General features: G+C 38.2%; 3 protein-coding genes across 3 annotated transcripts; 2 read left to right on the forward strand and 1 right to left on the reverse strand.

The window, feature by feature from the left end:
- Window positions 1–17: 17 nt before the first annotated feature.
- LOC100639532 (uncharacterized) lies at window positions 18–6,479 on the forward strand. Its single transcript, XM_011405752.2, has 8 exons — window positions 18–223; window positions 616–1,366; window positions 1,885–2,001; window positions 2,141–2,296; window positions 2,907–3,348; window positions 3,495–3,732; window positions 3,936–4,252; window positions 4,815–6,479. Exons 2-8 carry the CDS (start codon window positions 1,067–1,069, stop codon window positions 6,179–6,181), a joined length of 2,937 nt encoding a protein of 978 aa, XP_011404054.2. The 5' UTR covers window positions 18–223; window positions 616–1,066; the 3' UTR covers window positions 6,182–6,479.
- A 163-nt stretch (window positions 6,480–6,642) lies between these two features.
- LOC109582113 (cation channel sperm-associated protein 2-like) lies at window positions 6,643–9,309 on the reverse strand. Its single transcript, XM_019996738.1, has 12 exons — window positions 9,105–9,309; window positions 8,873–9,043; window positions 8,649–8,717; window positions 8,400–8,578; window positions 8,265–8,354; window positions 8,162–8,218; window positions 7,991–8,115; window positions 7,737–7,909; window positions 7,568–7,691; window positions 7,353–7,481; window positions 7,237–7,304; window positions 6,643–7,189 (listed from the first exon to the last, which is right to left on the reverse strand). The coding sequence occupies exons 1-12, from the start codon at window positions 9,229–9,231 to the stop codon at window positions 6,744–6,746; spliced, it is 1,758 nt and encodes a 585-aa protein (XP_019852297.1). The 5' UTR covers window positions 9,232–9,309; the 3' UTR covers window positions 6,643–6,743.
- A 35-nt stretch (window positions 9,310–9,344) lies between these two features.
- On the forward strand, window positions 9,345–12,825 carry LOC100639783 (prelamin-A/C-like). Its single transcript, XM_011405754.2, has 7 exons — window positions 9,345–9,920; window positions 10,684–10,810; window positions 11,068–11,223; window positions 11,451–11,624; window positions 11,824–11,949; window positions 12,185–12,405; window positions 12,579–12,825. Exons 1-7 carry the CDS (start codon window positions 9,589–9,591, stop codon window positions 12,790–12,792), a joined length of 1,350 nt encoding a protein of 449 aa, XP_011404056.1. The 5' UTR covers window positions 9,345–9,588; the 3' UTR covers window positions 12,793–12,825.
- Window positions 12,826–13,439: the final 614 nt, after the last annotated feature.

Below are 13,439 nucleotides of genomic sequence, written 5' to 3' on the forward strand. Positions count from 1 at the left end.
CTGCCACGTGACTGGTCAAACCGGTTTGGTGGGTACGTGTGTGTATGTGTGTGAGTCTCTCATTTATTAGTGTTGTGTGTATATGAGTGCATGTGGTGATTTGGTCGTTTCATCTTCTCCCGTCAGCACTTTATATTGATACAGGCGGTGGCCAAAATATAATTCAATCTTCTGTCCCCACGACACATTCCCAACACTCAAAGGCAGAGGAATATCAGTGGAGGTGAGTTTTAGATGTTAAATTATGCAAAAGTCACCCGCGGCCATGATGGCTTCTTAGTAAAGGAGAAATCTTTTCCAGCTTTGCTAAATCCAAGTACCGGGTCTTTTAAGATGTTTGAATGTTTACTGTGTACTGTAAAGTGACAAATAGACTAGAAAACATGGTTAATAATGATAATTGTAATGGCGGACACAGTCAATTATGAATGGGCGTGGTTTGAACCTAATTAAATTGAATGATTCAATTTAAGATCATTGCTTAACTTGTATTTTTGTGTTGCAGTAGCATTTATCACAAATACATTTTGATCTAATTATTTTTAAAACTAAATAATAATAAATAATTATTTTTAATGTCTGCTAAATATTAATTAATTCTTATTTTTATCATAGTGCTCAGATCATCAAGATATTCTTACAGTTATTACTACTGGTACCAGGTACGGATTACAAAATCACACCCACACACATAACATGCAAACTTTCACGCCTACATGTACCCTGTACATGTACATGTACATGTTTACTCTATTCATATTGCATGTGTACATAAATGTGAATCAGTAGTATATATAGTGTACTCTTTTTGAGTTGAGGTGCTATATCAGATTTCCGTGACCCACTGCCTGTAACCATCGTCATCTTCACGCCAGGAACGACCAGTACGCCGGAGGACAAGAGAAGAGAGAGGGGCGTGGTCACGTACGCCATATAAGGACGACACTACTTGAGGAAGCCAGATTAGAGGAGAGGAAAGAGAACAGACAATTTGATATTTTAATTTGATTGAAGTTTGTTTATTGTGAAGACAGATGTCTCTCAGAGGGTGAAATCCACGGACATTATGTCACTGAGTATGATTGGAGGCGATATACCTCTTCTTTCATCATCGACCTCGCCTTCAGACTGGAGGTCAAGTTTTGACTCTTTCTGTCGGAGCAGCTACATTGATGAGTCTAAATTGTATAGTGAGACCGTCTGCAAAGAAGTGGGGGACAAGATCATGCACTTGTTGAAGGGAAAGCCGTCCTCCTTGTGGGAGAGGGACCCGTTTTGTGTGTGGGTTAAGAGTAAGGGGTTCGCCCTCACGTCTTATCCGATGCTTGGACTCAAGGAAGTGTTGTGTATCCCAGTCCCTGACCCCGTGAGTCTGTTATTATTTATTATTGGGAATTTGTGATTTAATATTGATACATTTTAATGCAATTAATTCTGGCTTTTAGTCTACATGCTATTCTATATTAGTTAGTAGCTTCTCATCTCTCATGCATGGGATTTCATTGGAAATACATGTAGCTCCAAAACCACTCCCAATTTATATTGCATATTTTGATGCCTATTGCATACCTTCCTGAGAATAATTTTATGAATCCTTAAAAGTGTGGCCTTTTATTTGTAGATTACATTTTTGTGGTTTTGAAAGTTGTTGTATTTTGGTCAATGCATGAATCTCATTGTGTGAGGGATTTTTGAGGTGTTTTAGATAAATCTTTGAGCTATACACATGTAATTATGAGCTGTACATGTTATATAAACTGACTTACGTGCATGAGCATCTAATATTAAAAAAAAATTGGCTGTGAAATTAATTCCCACTTGTATTACATGTACATTGTCTTGGTGCATATTGACTTTCTTTTTTTTTCTTTCTTGATCCCTCAGTCGGCTGGTTCTGCCTCATGGCGTCGTGTGGCATACATTGAAGAGTTTTATGATATCATTACTAAATTTCACATTGTGAACGGTGACCACCTTTCATCTACAAAGACCCACACTGAGGTAAAGAAAGAGGGAGGGAGGGGGGAGAGAGAGGAGAGAGAGAGAGAGAGAGAGAGAGAGAGGGGAAGAGAGAGAGGGAAAGGAGGGAGAGAAGGAGACAAAGAGAGAGAGAAAAAATAATGTTTTAAATTATTATTAGGTTTCTAAGCATTATGCCGGTGTGCCTCAATTAGCCATAGAGAAGTACCTCCAGTTGTGTCCAGGGTGCCACGGGTCCAGCAGCAGTCCTGTTGAGACTCCAGTCCTTAAGGAACCGAAACGGGAGAAGAGTGGCTATTTTATGAAGAAAGGGCAGGTTGGAATAGTTGTGTGTTTGCATTCACAAATTAATAATAACAATGAATAATCGTTGTAAAAACACAAATATATGTACATTGCATGCAGGATTTCCCACAAAGCATGCTACACGTAAGTCAGCTAAACAGCATGCTTTAATACAGTACTTGGGATTTGGAGCAACTTTAAAAATTCGTAAAAAATCTAATTTTGATCAGAATCAGCTCAAACTTGCTACACAACATAAGAACATGTATATGTATCAGAAAAAGTTATAAAAATGGAGAATTCTCTCCTAGTCATTTTTGGTGAAATTTGGTGAAAAACCCTGTACTATAGTACAGGGTCTTTGGCCTGATTTTTGAGTAACTTTAAAAATTCGTAAAAAATCTAATATTGGTCGGAATCAGCTCAAACTTGCTACACAACATAAGAACATGTATATGTATCAGAAAAAGTTATAAAAATGGAGAATTCTCTCCTAGTCATTTTTGTTGAAATACCTTGCAACATACACATGTATGTAGTACGGGGTCTTTAGCCCAATTTCTGAGTCCACTGGCAAGACTATGGGGCATTACTACCATTATCATTATTATTACTATCATTATCATTATTATTATTACTAGGTTGAAGTCATTGATATAACAGATAAGCCCCTCGGCCCATTCTGCTACATTTGTCTCTACATTGACGCATACTCCAATTACCATGTTCTCTTCCCTCTCTCCTCTCCTTCCTCCTCTTCCACCTCTGAAGTTCCCTTTGAGGAAATAGCGCACAACCTCCGTAAATACGTCTTCCCTTATTTCGGGATGCCGAAGAGTCTTTCCTCCTCTCTCGGCTCCGACTTTATTGAAGATCTTCTGCGAGAGACTTGTCTTCATTGGCCTGATGCTGCTGTAGTTCGTAACGGTTGTAAGAGGAGCGAGAGAGGGGGAGAGCGTGTTGGGAAGCTGGCAAGGAGAAGCAAATCACTTATATCAGAGCTGTTTGAAAGGTGTCGCTCTAATTTACAAGACATCTCGCTGACCCCTTCGGCTTGCTCTGACTTACTCCTTAGCCTCCAATGTAAGCTCCTCTTGACTTGATTGACTTTTAATTTTGTGTATTTAAAAATTAAACGAAAGCGTTTAAATTTAAATTAGAAACTATTAGTTTATATTTTAAAACTTTAAAGTGAAGCTAATCTCACTTATTTTTATTTCTCCTTGCAGACCAACTCAATATATCTACTCGAAAAAGCTCTCAAAAATGTGCTTACGAATTGGCCTTCAACGTGCGACCACATTGTAGTTCACAGTCCCCGAGACTCCACCCACCAGACACATCTATCAGCAGCAGCAGCGAGGACGAGATCGAAGGCAGCGTTAGGAAATGGCAGTGGGACCCGGAACGACTGATCATGAAATCAAAGAGAGAGAATGATTTTGATATAATAGGAAATGATAGGAAGTAGGCAGTATTAGAGGCTAAGTTGTGGCTTTTTCTAGCATAGAATACTTGTAGTAATATTAGTGTATGAGTATTAAGCATTTAGTATTTAGGTTAAAGAGTATGTTAAGTAATACAGTATTTTCCATATTGTTCTTCAATTACAATGTACATGTATGTTTTTTACTTCTCTCCCTTTCTTTCTCTCTCTCTCTTTTATTTAGTTCATTTTCTAATGATATCTCTCCATCAGTCGAGATGAATAGACTCATACAAAAGCAGTCCACTTCTTCCTCCACTAACTCACAGCAGAAGTTACATCAGATGCTCAATGCTAGTTCAATACAAGCCCAGGAACAGCAGGTGACCAGTCTGAGGGAGCTACTCCGCCAAGAAGAATCGAGACTAGAACTGTTGAAGAAAATGAGACAGCCCAATGAAAGCCCTTCGATCATTTCAAAAGATTTGTCGTCTCACGAGAGAGGAGGTGTGGTCTCTACTGGTGTGATAAGATCTGGCGATGCTGTAATCACGCACAATGGTAAGTGGCGGATGTGCGTTGTAAAAGTGTTTCCTTTTTTCACTTTATTATTAATTTCATGAAAATATTTTAAAAGTGAGAGCTAGCTAAAAATAGTCTTTTGACGCTTGTATTGTTTCAGTGTGCTAATGAGACATGTCATGTGACCCGTCACCTGACCCTAACATGTTAACACCTTCCTGTTGCTGTTGGCTCCTCCATATGTAGTGGGTTCTCTTTATTTGTGAAGAATGGACTCTTGATCCTCTATAGAAGATCATACTTTTGAGCAGTTGAAGAACTTGCAGTGTGTCCTTTTAACTGTTCTTTCAATAGCCATCTTTTATGTGTTTAGTGAGGCCTTGGATGCTGTTTAATACAAGAAGTATATCATTAGTGACACTGCCTGGATTGCTATATTGTGTGTGCTAAATTTATCAAAGGGATCTTTGTGTTATCATTAATTATTACCAATACTTAACTAAATTCCCTAAATTGGTAGAGCCAAATAATCCCCAGTATATCAAATAGGATAAAATTAGTACATGTGGTAAGGTTTTATTTCTTTATCTCTTTCTTATAGGGTCCCAAGGTCCTATATCAGCTAGACTACAGCAGTTAGTTGATTCTGTAGCAGTCGATCAATTAAACTCTAAGTACTCATCATCTACGCAGCACAATAAAAAGAAGTCAACAATCACTGATATTAACAAGTCCTCTTCGCCCGAGGTCATCACTATATCTGACTCTCCCTCCCCTGCCTCCCCACCTGCTCTCATATCTACTTCCACTGTACCAGGTGTAATACATAACCCTCCTTCTCTCTCTTCCGGCGAAAAACCTGACGAGTCTCTCGTAATGAAAACTATTGAGAACTCTCGCAGGTATCGCGAGTTTCTTGTGAAACAGAACACGGTTAAACGCACTTTTCAAAAACAAATTGACAAGAGGATATCGTCTTTTCCTTATCCAAAAACCTTTCGTCAAGTTTGGCCCATAATCCCTGTACAGGATCCGAGTTTCGTTAAGAACCTTGGCCTGGAGACTGTGACACAGTTTTTTGATCAGCCTCATACTTCGAAAGGCTCAGCCTCTTCTGGGGGAACTGGAGCCTCTAAAGTCAAACCGATTTGTAATCAGTGCGGCTGTGATTTTGCTTCGGCATGGCAGATACGAAAGAACAATTCGAAGCAGGTCTTGCTATGCGAGGCATGCGATTTCACTAACCTCAAGCTACTGCAGAGGACCAAACTGACGTCACAGTTAAAAGAGATAATTGAAGGAGTGAAGAGAGAAGAAGATAAGTTTAACAGTGAGACTGAGGAGGCGCGCAAGCAACTGATAGCAGCTGAAAGAGTCGGTGTTATATCAAACACTCAAAAGAGCAGTCCCCAGCCCACCTCTCATGTGTCCTCTCATGGGAATCACATTATTAGTACCAGCGGAGGAGGGATTAGACACCAGTCACTGACTGAGAGAGTCGCTGATGCCATGATACCAAGCATAATAGGAGGAAAGGGAGGGAGACCTGGGGTAGGAGCTGCTGGTGGAGGAAGAGGAGGAGGAAAGGGTTTGCCGCAAGCGGAGAAGACTAAAAGCCCACTGGAAATATCGAGGAAGAGAAAAATAGATCAACAGGAGACGTCTCATTCCGTCCCATCCTCTAAGACACCCAAGACTCATCTTGACGTTACTCTTAATCGTATTACTCAGCAGCTGCTGATGAAGCAGGTTGATGAGAAGGTCCATAAACGTCGTCGCAAGGATACCTCAAGTCCCAGTAAGAACCGTCAGGGGAAGTCCCCTCCTCCTTTGGAAGTGGCCAATCACACGCCACACGAGGAAAAGAGTGCCCCGCCTCCTTTGATGAGTGCCACGCCTTCAAATGCGGGCGGAGACTCGAGAAAGAACAGGCGTAAAGGTCAACCCAAGCAAAACATTAAAACTTAGTTAATTGAGTATGAGAGGGAGGAGCTTTATGTGAATGCTTTTTATGTATGTATCGTAAGTATAATGACTAGCATTCATTTATAAACAATAATCAAATGCACTCATTCATTCATTCTCACGTGCACAGTACTTTTAATGTGCACACACACACTCATACACATTAACACTAATCACTGATAATGACTGTTATCATTATTATTATTATTCTAATATTCTTGTACAGTTTCCATTACTAGCACAGTATATTTATATAAATAATGATTATAAAATATATAATTTCTTTTAGTCTCTTCATCAATGACTAGGGTTTCCTACAAAGCGTACTAAATGAAGCTAAGCAGCATGTGACAAGCATTTGTGGCAACTTTTGAAATTTCATGGTCCAAATCAGCTCAAACTTTCTATTCAATTTTGATTAAAATTAGCTTCACTATCACAAGATGCAATAATAAATCAAGAATTATCTCTGTCATTTTCAAAATGATTACCTGCTTAGTTTATTAATTTCAAAAACGGACATTTCTATAAATCACAGGCAATGTTATAAACTACAGTGTCATATTCAAAAAGACATGCTTTCTTGCTCCTCAATAGTATCGGGTCCTTCTATCTTGTGATCTTCAAAATGTTCACTTTCAATGTCTTCAATGCGAATGGTAGGAATGGTGAACTCTGCTGGACTCTCAACTTTAGGTTCAGTTAGACCTCCATGTAAATGTGAGGAGTGTGCTTCTCTTCTAGCTCTCTTCCATTGTGACTGATGCTTCAAAGGCACACTCAAACGACTGCTGTATGACCTAGCATCTCCTCCATGTGACAATGAGTGTGTGTGTGAGACTTGTGTCTCCATAGACTCAGTTTCTGGATGCTGTCCATGATGACTTTCGGTTTCGTCTACTTCAGCTAGTGAGTGGCTCTCTTCACAGAGTGAAGTGTCTTGTGAATAAACACTTCCTTGCAAGTGTGGGTCTTCATTGTCAGTATCATGAAAACTTAATATGCACTCTCCTATGTATAAAAGTAGAAAACAAACATAATTTTTTCATTCCAATTACTGGTAAGTTCCTGAATCTGATCGTACTCCTCCAAGTTCTCCTGCAATTGCTCCATCAGTTGTAAATACCTATCAGCTAGCATATAAAACAGCTCTGCAGAACAGTGTCTATCATACTTAAAGAGAGTATCACGAGGCCACAGTGTTTCCTTAGGATCACTGGCTAATGCAAGAAGATATGAATTGACTGTCTTGTCCCAACCATCGGAAAAGATGTCTTTCTCTTTAATATTTATTTCTTCATTCCTGTCAGGTTTATAGCAATAGACTCGGATGAGATGTATACACAGTCACATAACATGTGTACACGTCCATGTACAGGTGTCCTGTACCTTATGTCTTCTTGTTTAACTATTTCACTGTGTAGTTCCCTTTTTAGTCTCATCAGCTCTTTCTGTCTCTCTTGATGGATCCTCTCCTCTTCAACTGCCATTGATATTGTTTTAAAATTATTCACTATAATAATGGTAAACTTAATTATTTCAATCATTACATTCTTACCCATGATTCCCACTATGAGGTTTCTAAAAATGAAAGCCCCGACCCATATCCACAGCAATATGTACAAACCAGCAAGAACCTTGTTGGATACTTTAGCAATGTCACTGTAGAGGTTGTGCCATCCTTCAAATGTTAGGAGTTGGAACAATGTCACCATTGTATTAGGTAGTGACCTGTACGGTTAAGAAAGAAAGAAATTATCATGTAACTGCTCAATTAAATTAGAAGGTGCCAGTATAAGAGTTATTCTTTACCGGAAGCTTCTAGTGAAGTTTAGATCAGTTCGTTGAGAGGTCGAGTAAGGCTCAAAAATAACAGTACCAACAATAGCAAAGATGTAAGCAACAGTCACAAGTAGTATTGTGATGAATATTAGTGACTAAACGAAGGCAATATAAAATTATTAACTGATAGAAAGCACTGACTTTGGAGGCTTTCAAAGTGGTCAGGACAATCATACGAAGATGGCTAAGCTTGTATGCCTGTAAATGTAACAATATCTAACTTTTATATGAAAATGATTATTACTATTTTAACTGCCCTAAGTATCCTGAACCCTGCTAATTGTTCTGCTAATCTTGACTGTGAAAAGAGGCTAATGATTGTTGGTAAAGTAGACTAAAGTAGAATAAAGATGGATGGTTATATTTACACTACATATACCAGAGTTGTTATAATCAAATCAAATATATTCCAATTGTCTTTGCAGAAATCTTTGAAACTGGAGCTAATTATTTTAAGCCATATCTCAGTGAAGAACATTGCAATTGAAAATAAATCAATGAATATGAGAATCTCCTTCAATGCAAGTATACCAAGCCTCTCATCAATAGGAGATAGCTCTGTTTGCATATAAAGAAATGGATAAAAATTAATTTATGAAGCTTGTGATCATTTTTGCATGTAACTTACCTCCTTGAATGCTAATTGTTATAGAATTGACAATAGTAAGAACAAAGAGAAATATCTGAAAGACTGGGCCTTGGTCATACCACAAGTCAAGGAAAAAATAATTGCAACTGCTTCTATTGCTAAGTTACATGTAGATTGTTGATTTAGTATGTATAGGCAATGCACTATAATATGGGCTTGGTAATACAAAGGAGAAAAATTTATTTTTAGTTCTAATAGGATACTCTCACTGATCCAAGTAGCCCATACGCCCAATGGAAGTTTGTTCTGATTTCTTATTCTACCCAGTCTCTTGTCAGTCTTGATTTCGGGGGCTACATGATCACGTTTGTAGACTTTGAATTTAATCGTTTGCTCAGGGACAGTTAAAGTCAATTTCTCAAACAATGACCCCTCTGATATTCAATGCAAAAATGCAACTTTACTTTTTGCAGCTGCAACAAAAAAATGGCTTACTTAATATATCTGTTGTGTTGTAGACTGGAGCTCGCTTTCTTCCTTGCTCTGAAAATGTCTCCAGTAGCTGGAAATTTTCAATCAGTTTGGACTGGAAGATTTCTGCTTTGTGAGATATGATGTCCATTTTTTTGTTTTCAAAGTTTTGAGTTATTCCGCGTAAAAAGTTCAGCTGTGCTGCCTGTGCAGACAGTGCAGCGCCTGCTCAAAATGCAAATAATTGACGGAGATATACGGAATCTGTAGGCGCGAAACCGCAGCCCTCGATTTCTCCAGTTCTGGTTCGATTTAATAGGTCCTGTACAGGCTGCCCTTTCCTTTCCCTCCATCATCCTTTTATTCTTACCCTAAAAGTCCCCCTTACAATCTACAGCCGGTCGTTTCTTTTCACAAGAACCCAGGCTCCTACAAACCAGTTACCCTTCATTTAGAACTCTCCGGACCGCCATTTTTAACCGCGTGGCCGCGCAAATCTCTCCCAAGAATGAGCCAACAGCAAGCAACCAGCTCTCCCTCTCTCCCCACGCCGGAGAGGAGGACCAGAATGAAAGAGAAGGAGGACCTACAACTCCTCAACGACCGATTCGTAACGTACATAAACCGAGTCCGTCGCTTGAGAGATGAGAAAGAGAAACTGAATGTCACCTTAGAGCACATGCAGACCACTACACAGGAGGAGAGCGGTGCCATTAAGAGGATGTTTGAGAAGGAGCTTCAAGATGCACGTCTTCTCATTGATGAAACGGCAAAGGAGAAAGCACGCTATCAGATTCAGTCCAGTAAAACTGAAGACAGAATCAAGGATTTAGAGACAGAGTGAGTTTTTAATTCTACCTTTATGGGGAAGGCAAGGAGGGATTTTGTAACACCTTTTTCTGGCTGTGTACTTGTGGGTGGGGCACTGGGATTAACTATAGTTTATGGTTGTAAATTTTTGGATTTCATTAAAAGAATTCCACAAAAAGAAATAATTTAATACTATGCAAGATTGATGGATAGAAAAACTTTGCAGCTTTATGAGTATAAAACACTTGTTATTATTATATAATCAAGTGCTATACAGTGCATGTATTTTGACCTTATCATGGTGTTGGGTTCGGATCATATGTGAGACACACATGACCCCATTATTACAGGTGGTGGTGGTTCAGACTGTCCTAACACTTGCAGCTGGCAAGTGCCTCCTTATTGTAAATATTTTGTATTTGAGCAATTTGTGACTCTTTGTAGTAATGAACTGCCTCTGCTTTACCACATGGGATTTTCCTAATTGTAAATAAAAGCATACATGTACATGTACATACATGCTATTAGTAAACCATGCACCCATTAAGTACATGCACACGTAGTTGTGTATCATTTTCAGTATTATTAGTGGGTGTATACTGTAGTATGTAGTACTAGCTATACTTAATGTTCCCCGTCGTGTTTGGTGTATGTTTTATGTTTGTCTTTTAACGTGTTGTTGTTGTTTTATTACTGAATACATCTCAGGATGTAATAATTATCAATAGCTATAGTCTATATATTTATAATAATCAATTCTGCTATTATTATTATTATTGTTATTCTCTGAAAGGCTAAAGGAGTTTCGTGAGGATTATGATCGCATGCAACAAGAACTGGCTGAGGCTAAGAAAAGTGCAGAGACGTTTGAGAGCTTGTACAAATCCTCACTTGTTGACAACCAGTCTGCGAAACAAAAGGTACAATGTATACTAGTGTAATTGTAATGAATAACTGTCTTAAGAAGTGAGGCTCTTTTGTTTTTGCATTATCTCCATGTTGATTGAATATTAGTCATAATTTTACACCATCACTTTAATGTTTAAGTACATCCACATAATACATGTGTAATATATTTATTTTATTTTTAATAGTTTTAGCTTATCAGTTGACCTTCCTCTTTTTATCTTTCTCTTCTCTCTCTCCTCCCCCTCTTTCTCTCACCCCCCCCCCTTAGATACAAGACCTTGAAGAAGAGATTGATGATTTACGTGCTCGTCTTAGGGAGGTTCAGGACTCTCTGGAGCAAGAGACTCTCGCAAAAGTTGATATTCAGAACCAGAATCAGTCACTCCGTGAGGAACTCGCCTTCAAGAAGAAAGTCTATGATGAGGTTTGAGTTTTGCATTTATTAGAATTATTGGGCGAGGCCCTTACTTACAAGAACTTGAACATACATGTGGGCGTGACTGGGAGGTGCGGTCAGGGGCGGAGTCCCTCAATGTTTTACATTCTTTCTAGTTATTATTACTTTTAAAAAATTGCCATGGGGCACATGTATGTGTATATACATACAACTTATTGTTTATATTTTTGTTATTTTTCTTCCTAACTATGCAGGAGTTACTCACTATAAAACGTACTGGTTTGACCACTGTACATCGTGACGGTGTCGAGGAGACTGATGACGATTTTGCCGAGCGTCTTCAGGCGGCCATTGATGAGGCTCGGGAAGAGATTGAGAAAGAAACTGAACAATTTAAACTTGACCTTGAAAAGAGCTATAAGACCAGGGTATGCTGCTGGCTTCCAATTAATCCCCCACCCACCTTTAAGCATTTTTCTTTAAATCAAACTCAAGCAAGCATGCATGTACTACTTTATGTGTGCTACATTATAGTTTATTTTAATTAGTGCCCACCTGTATCTTGTTCTAATTAATGCCCATTTGTTTATTCTAATTAGTGCCCATATCTTTCCTCTATTGCTATAGCTTGAGTCATTGGAGTCACAGAGTCAGCGTGACGCGTCTGCTAGGGTACGTTTAGATGGTGAGCTGAAGAACTGTCACACTACACTGGCTAAATATAACAGAGACATCGCAAAACTCCAGGAGAAGGTATAATAATATTTAATTAATTAATAATTAATATAGGGGATATGATACGTAATATTGTGTAGAGGTTTGGAGTTTAATTGTAATTAAATTGCCTATGTCTCTTAATTTTATTTTAAATAATTATAATATAATAACAGTAATAATAATAATAATGATAATAAAATTATAGTAACAGTACCAATAATAATAATAATCATATATAAGTATATTTTATTTGTTTATTTCTCTTGCGTAGAATGAACAGCTTGAGAGTTCTCTAAGAGAAAAGTCAGAAGATCTGGCTCGTGCTAAGCAGCTCCACTCTGCTGAGTTGGCTAACCTCATGGATGAGATGCGTGCCCTGAGAGTCAATTATGATCAAAAGATGAAAGAATATGAAGAATTGTTTGATCTGAGGATACAGTTAGAGCAGGAGATTGCCACCCTCTCTGCACTACTCCAGGAGGAGGAACAGAGGTAAGGCACTGCATTAAATCACAACTGTAGTAGGATTTGAGCCAAGGAGGCAAATTGACATTTAAATTATAATTCAAAGGCATGACTATAAAATGAAAATACACATTTAAAAAAATATATATATTTTTTATTTTATATTATACTTCTATTATTTTATAATTATATTTTTGTAGGCTCAATTTGCAGACGACTCCACGTGAGAAGAGACCTCGTGTTGCTCGTGACGGAGAGGGCCCTCGCTCTAAAAGGAAGAAGCAAGTCGCTGCTACGTCTTCCAGTGCCGTTGGATTTATACAGATCATTGACGTTGATCCTGATGGACGCTTTGTACAAATTAAGAACATGTCTGACAAGGTACGGCGTGTTGGATTGCTGCATATTAATTGATATTTCACACTAAGGTTGATATTTTAGTGTATGTACATGGTTTTTTTTTCTTTCTAAAAATGGCTCCTAAATCATCCTCAATTTTTATTTTATTTTTTTGATACATATTGATGTCTTTATGCTGTGTAGAAAGTTTGAGTTGATTCTGGCTTCAATTTCTCAAGTTATGGCCATTTTAAAAAATAAGCCAATTTTTGAAAAATTCCCTGTACTGTAGCCCATGCTTTTTTCCAAAAAATGGCCAAAAATCATCCCAAATTTTTATTACATTTTCTGATGCATATTGATGTCCTTATGCTATATAGCAAGTTTGAGGTGATTCCGACTAAAAGTTTTTGAGTTGTGGTCATTTTAAAAAATAGGCCAGTTTCTGAAAAATCCCCTGTACTATAGCCCATGCTTTTTTCCGAAAAATGGCCAAAAAATCACCCCCAATTTTTATTACATTTTCTGATGTATATTGATGTCCTTATGCTATATAGCAAGTTTGAGGTGATTCCGACTAAAAGTTTTTGGGTTGTGGCCATTTTAAAAAATAGGCCAGTTTCTGAAAAATCCCCTGTACTATAGCCCATGCTTTTTTCCGAAAAATGGCCAAAAAATCACCCCCCATTTTTATTACATTTTCTGATGCATATTGATGTCCT

The sequence above is a fragment of the Amphimedon queenslandica genome, unplaced genomic scaffold, assembly GCF_000090795.2.
Source record: "Amphimedon queenslandica unplaced genomic scaffold, v1.1 AMPQUscaffold_13401, whole genome shotgun sequence".
NCBI classification, from domain to species: Eukaryota; Metazoa; Porifera; class Demospongiae; order Haplosclerida; family Niphatidae; genus Amphimedon; species Amphimedon queenslandica.

Coding starts and splice junctions, on each gene's coding strand:
- LOC109582113 (XM_019996738.1), bottom strand. CDS start 9,231: ATGGACATCATATCTCACAAAGCAGAAATCTTCCAGTCCAAACTGATT. Junction 9,044..9,104: donor CAACACAACAGATATATTAA/GTAAGCCATTTT, acceptor ATTGAATATCAG/AGGGGTCATTGTTTGAGAAA. Junction 7,910..7,990: donor AACTTCACTAGAAGCTTCCG/GTAAAGAATAAC, acceptor TTAACCGTACAG/GTCACTACCTAATACAATGG.
- LOC100639532 (XM_011405752.2), top strand. CDS start 1,067: ATGTCACTGAGTATGATTGGAGGCGATATACCTCTTCTTTCATCATCG. Junction 2,002..2,140: donor CTACAAAGACCCACACTGAG/GTAAAGAAAGAG, acceptor AATTATTATTAG/GTTTCTAAGCATTATGCCGG. Junction 4,253..4,814: donor TGCTGTAATCACGCACAATG/GTAAGTGGCGGA, acceptor TCTTTCTTATAG/GGTCCCAAGGTCCTATATCA.
- LOC100639783 (XM_011405754.2), top strand. CDS start 9,589: ATGAGCCAACAGCAAGCAACCAGCTCTCCCTCTCTCCCCACGCCGGAG. Junction 11,224..11,450: donor AGAAGAAAGTCTATGATGAG/GTTTGAGTTTTG, acceptor CTAACTATGCAG/GAGTTACTCACTATAAAACG. Junction 11,625..11,823: donor AAAAGAGCTATAAGACCAGG/GTATGCTGCTGG, acceptor CTATTGCTATAG/CTTGAGTCATTGGAGTCACA.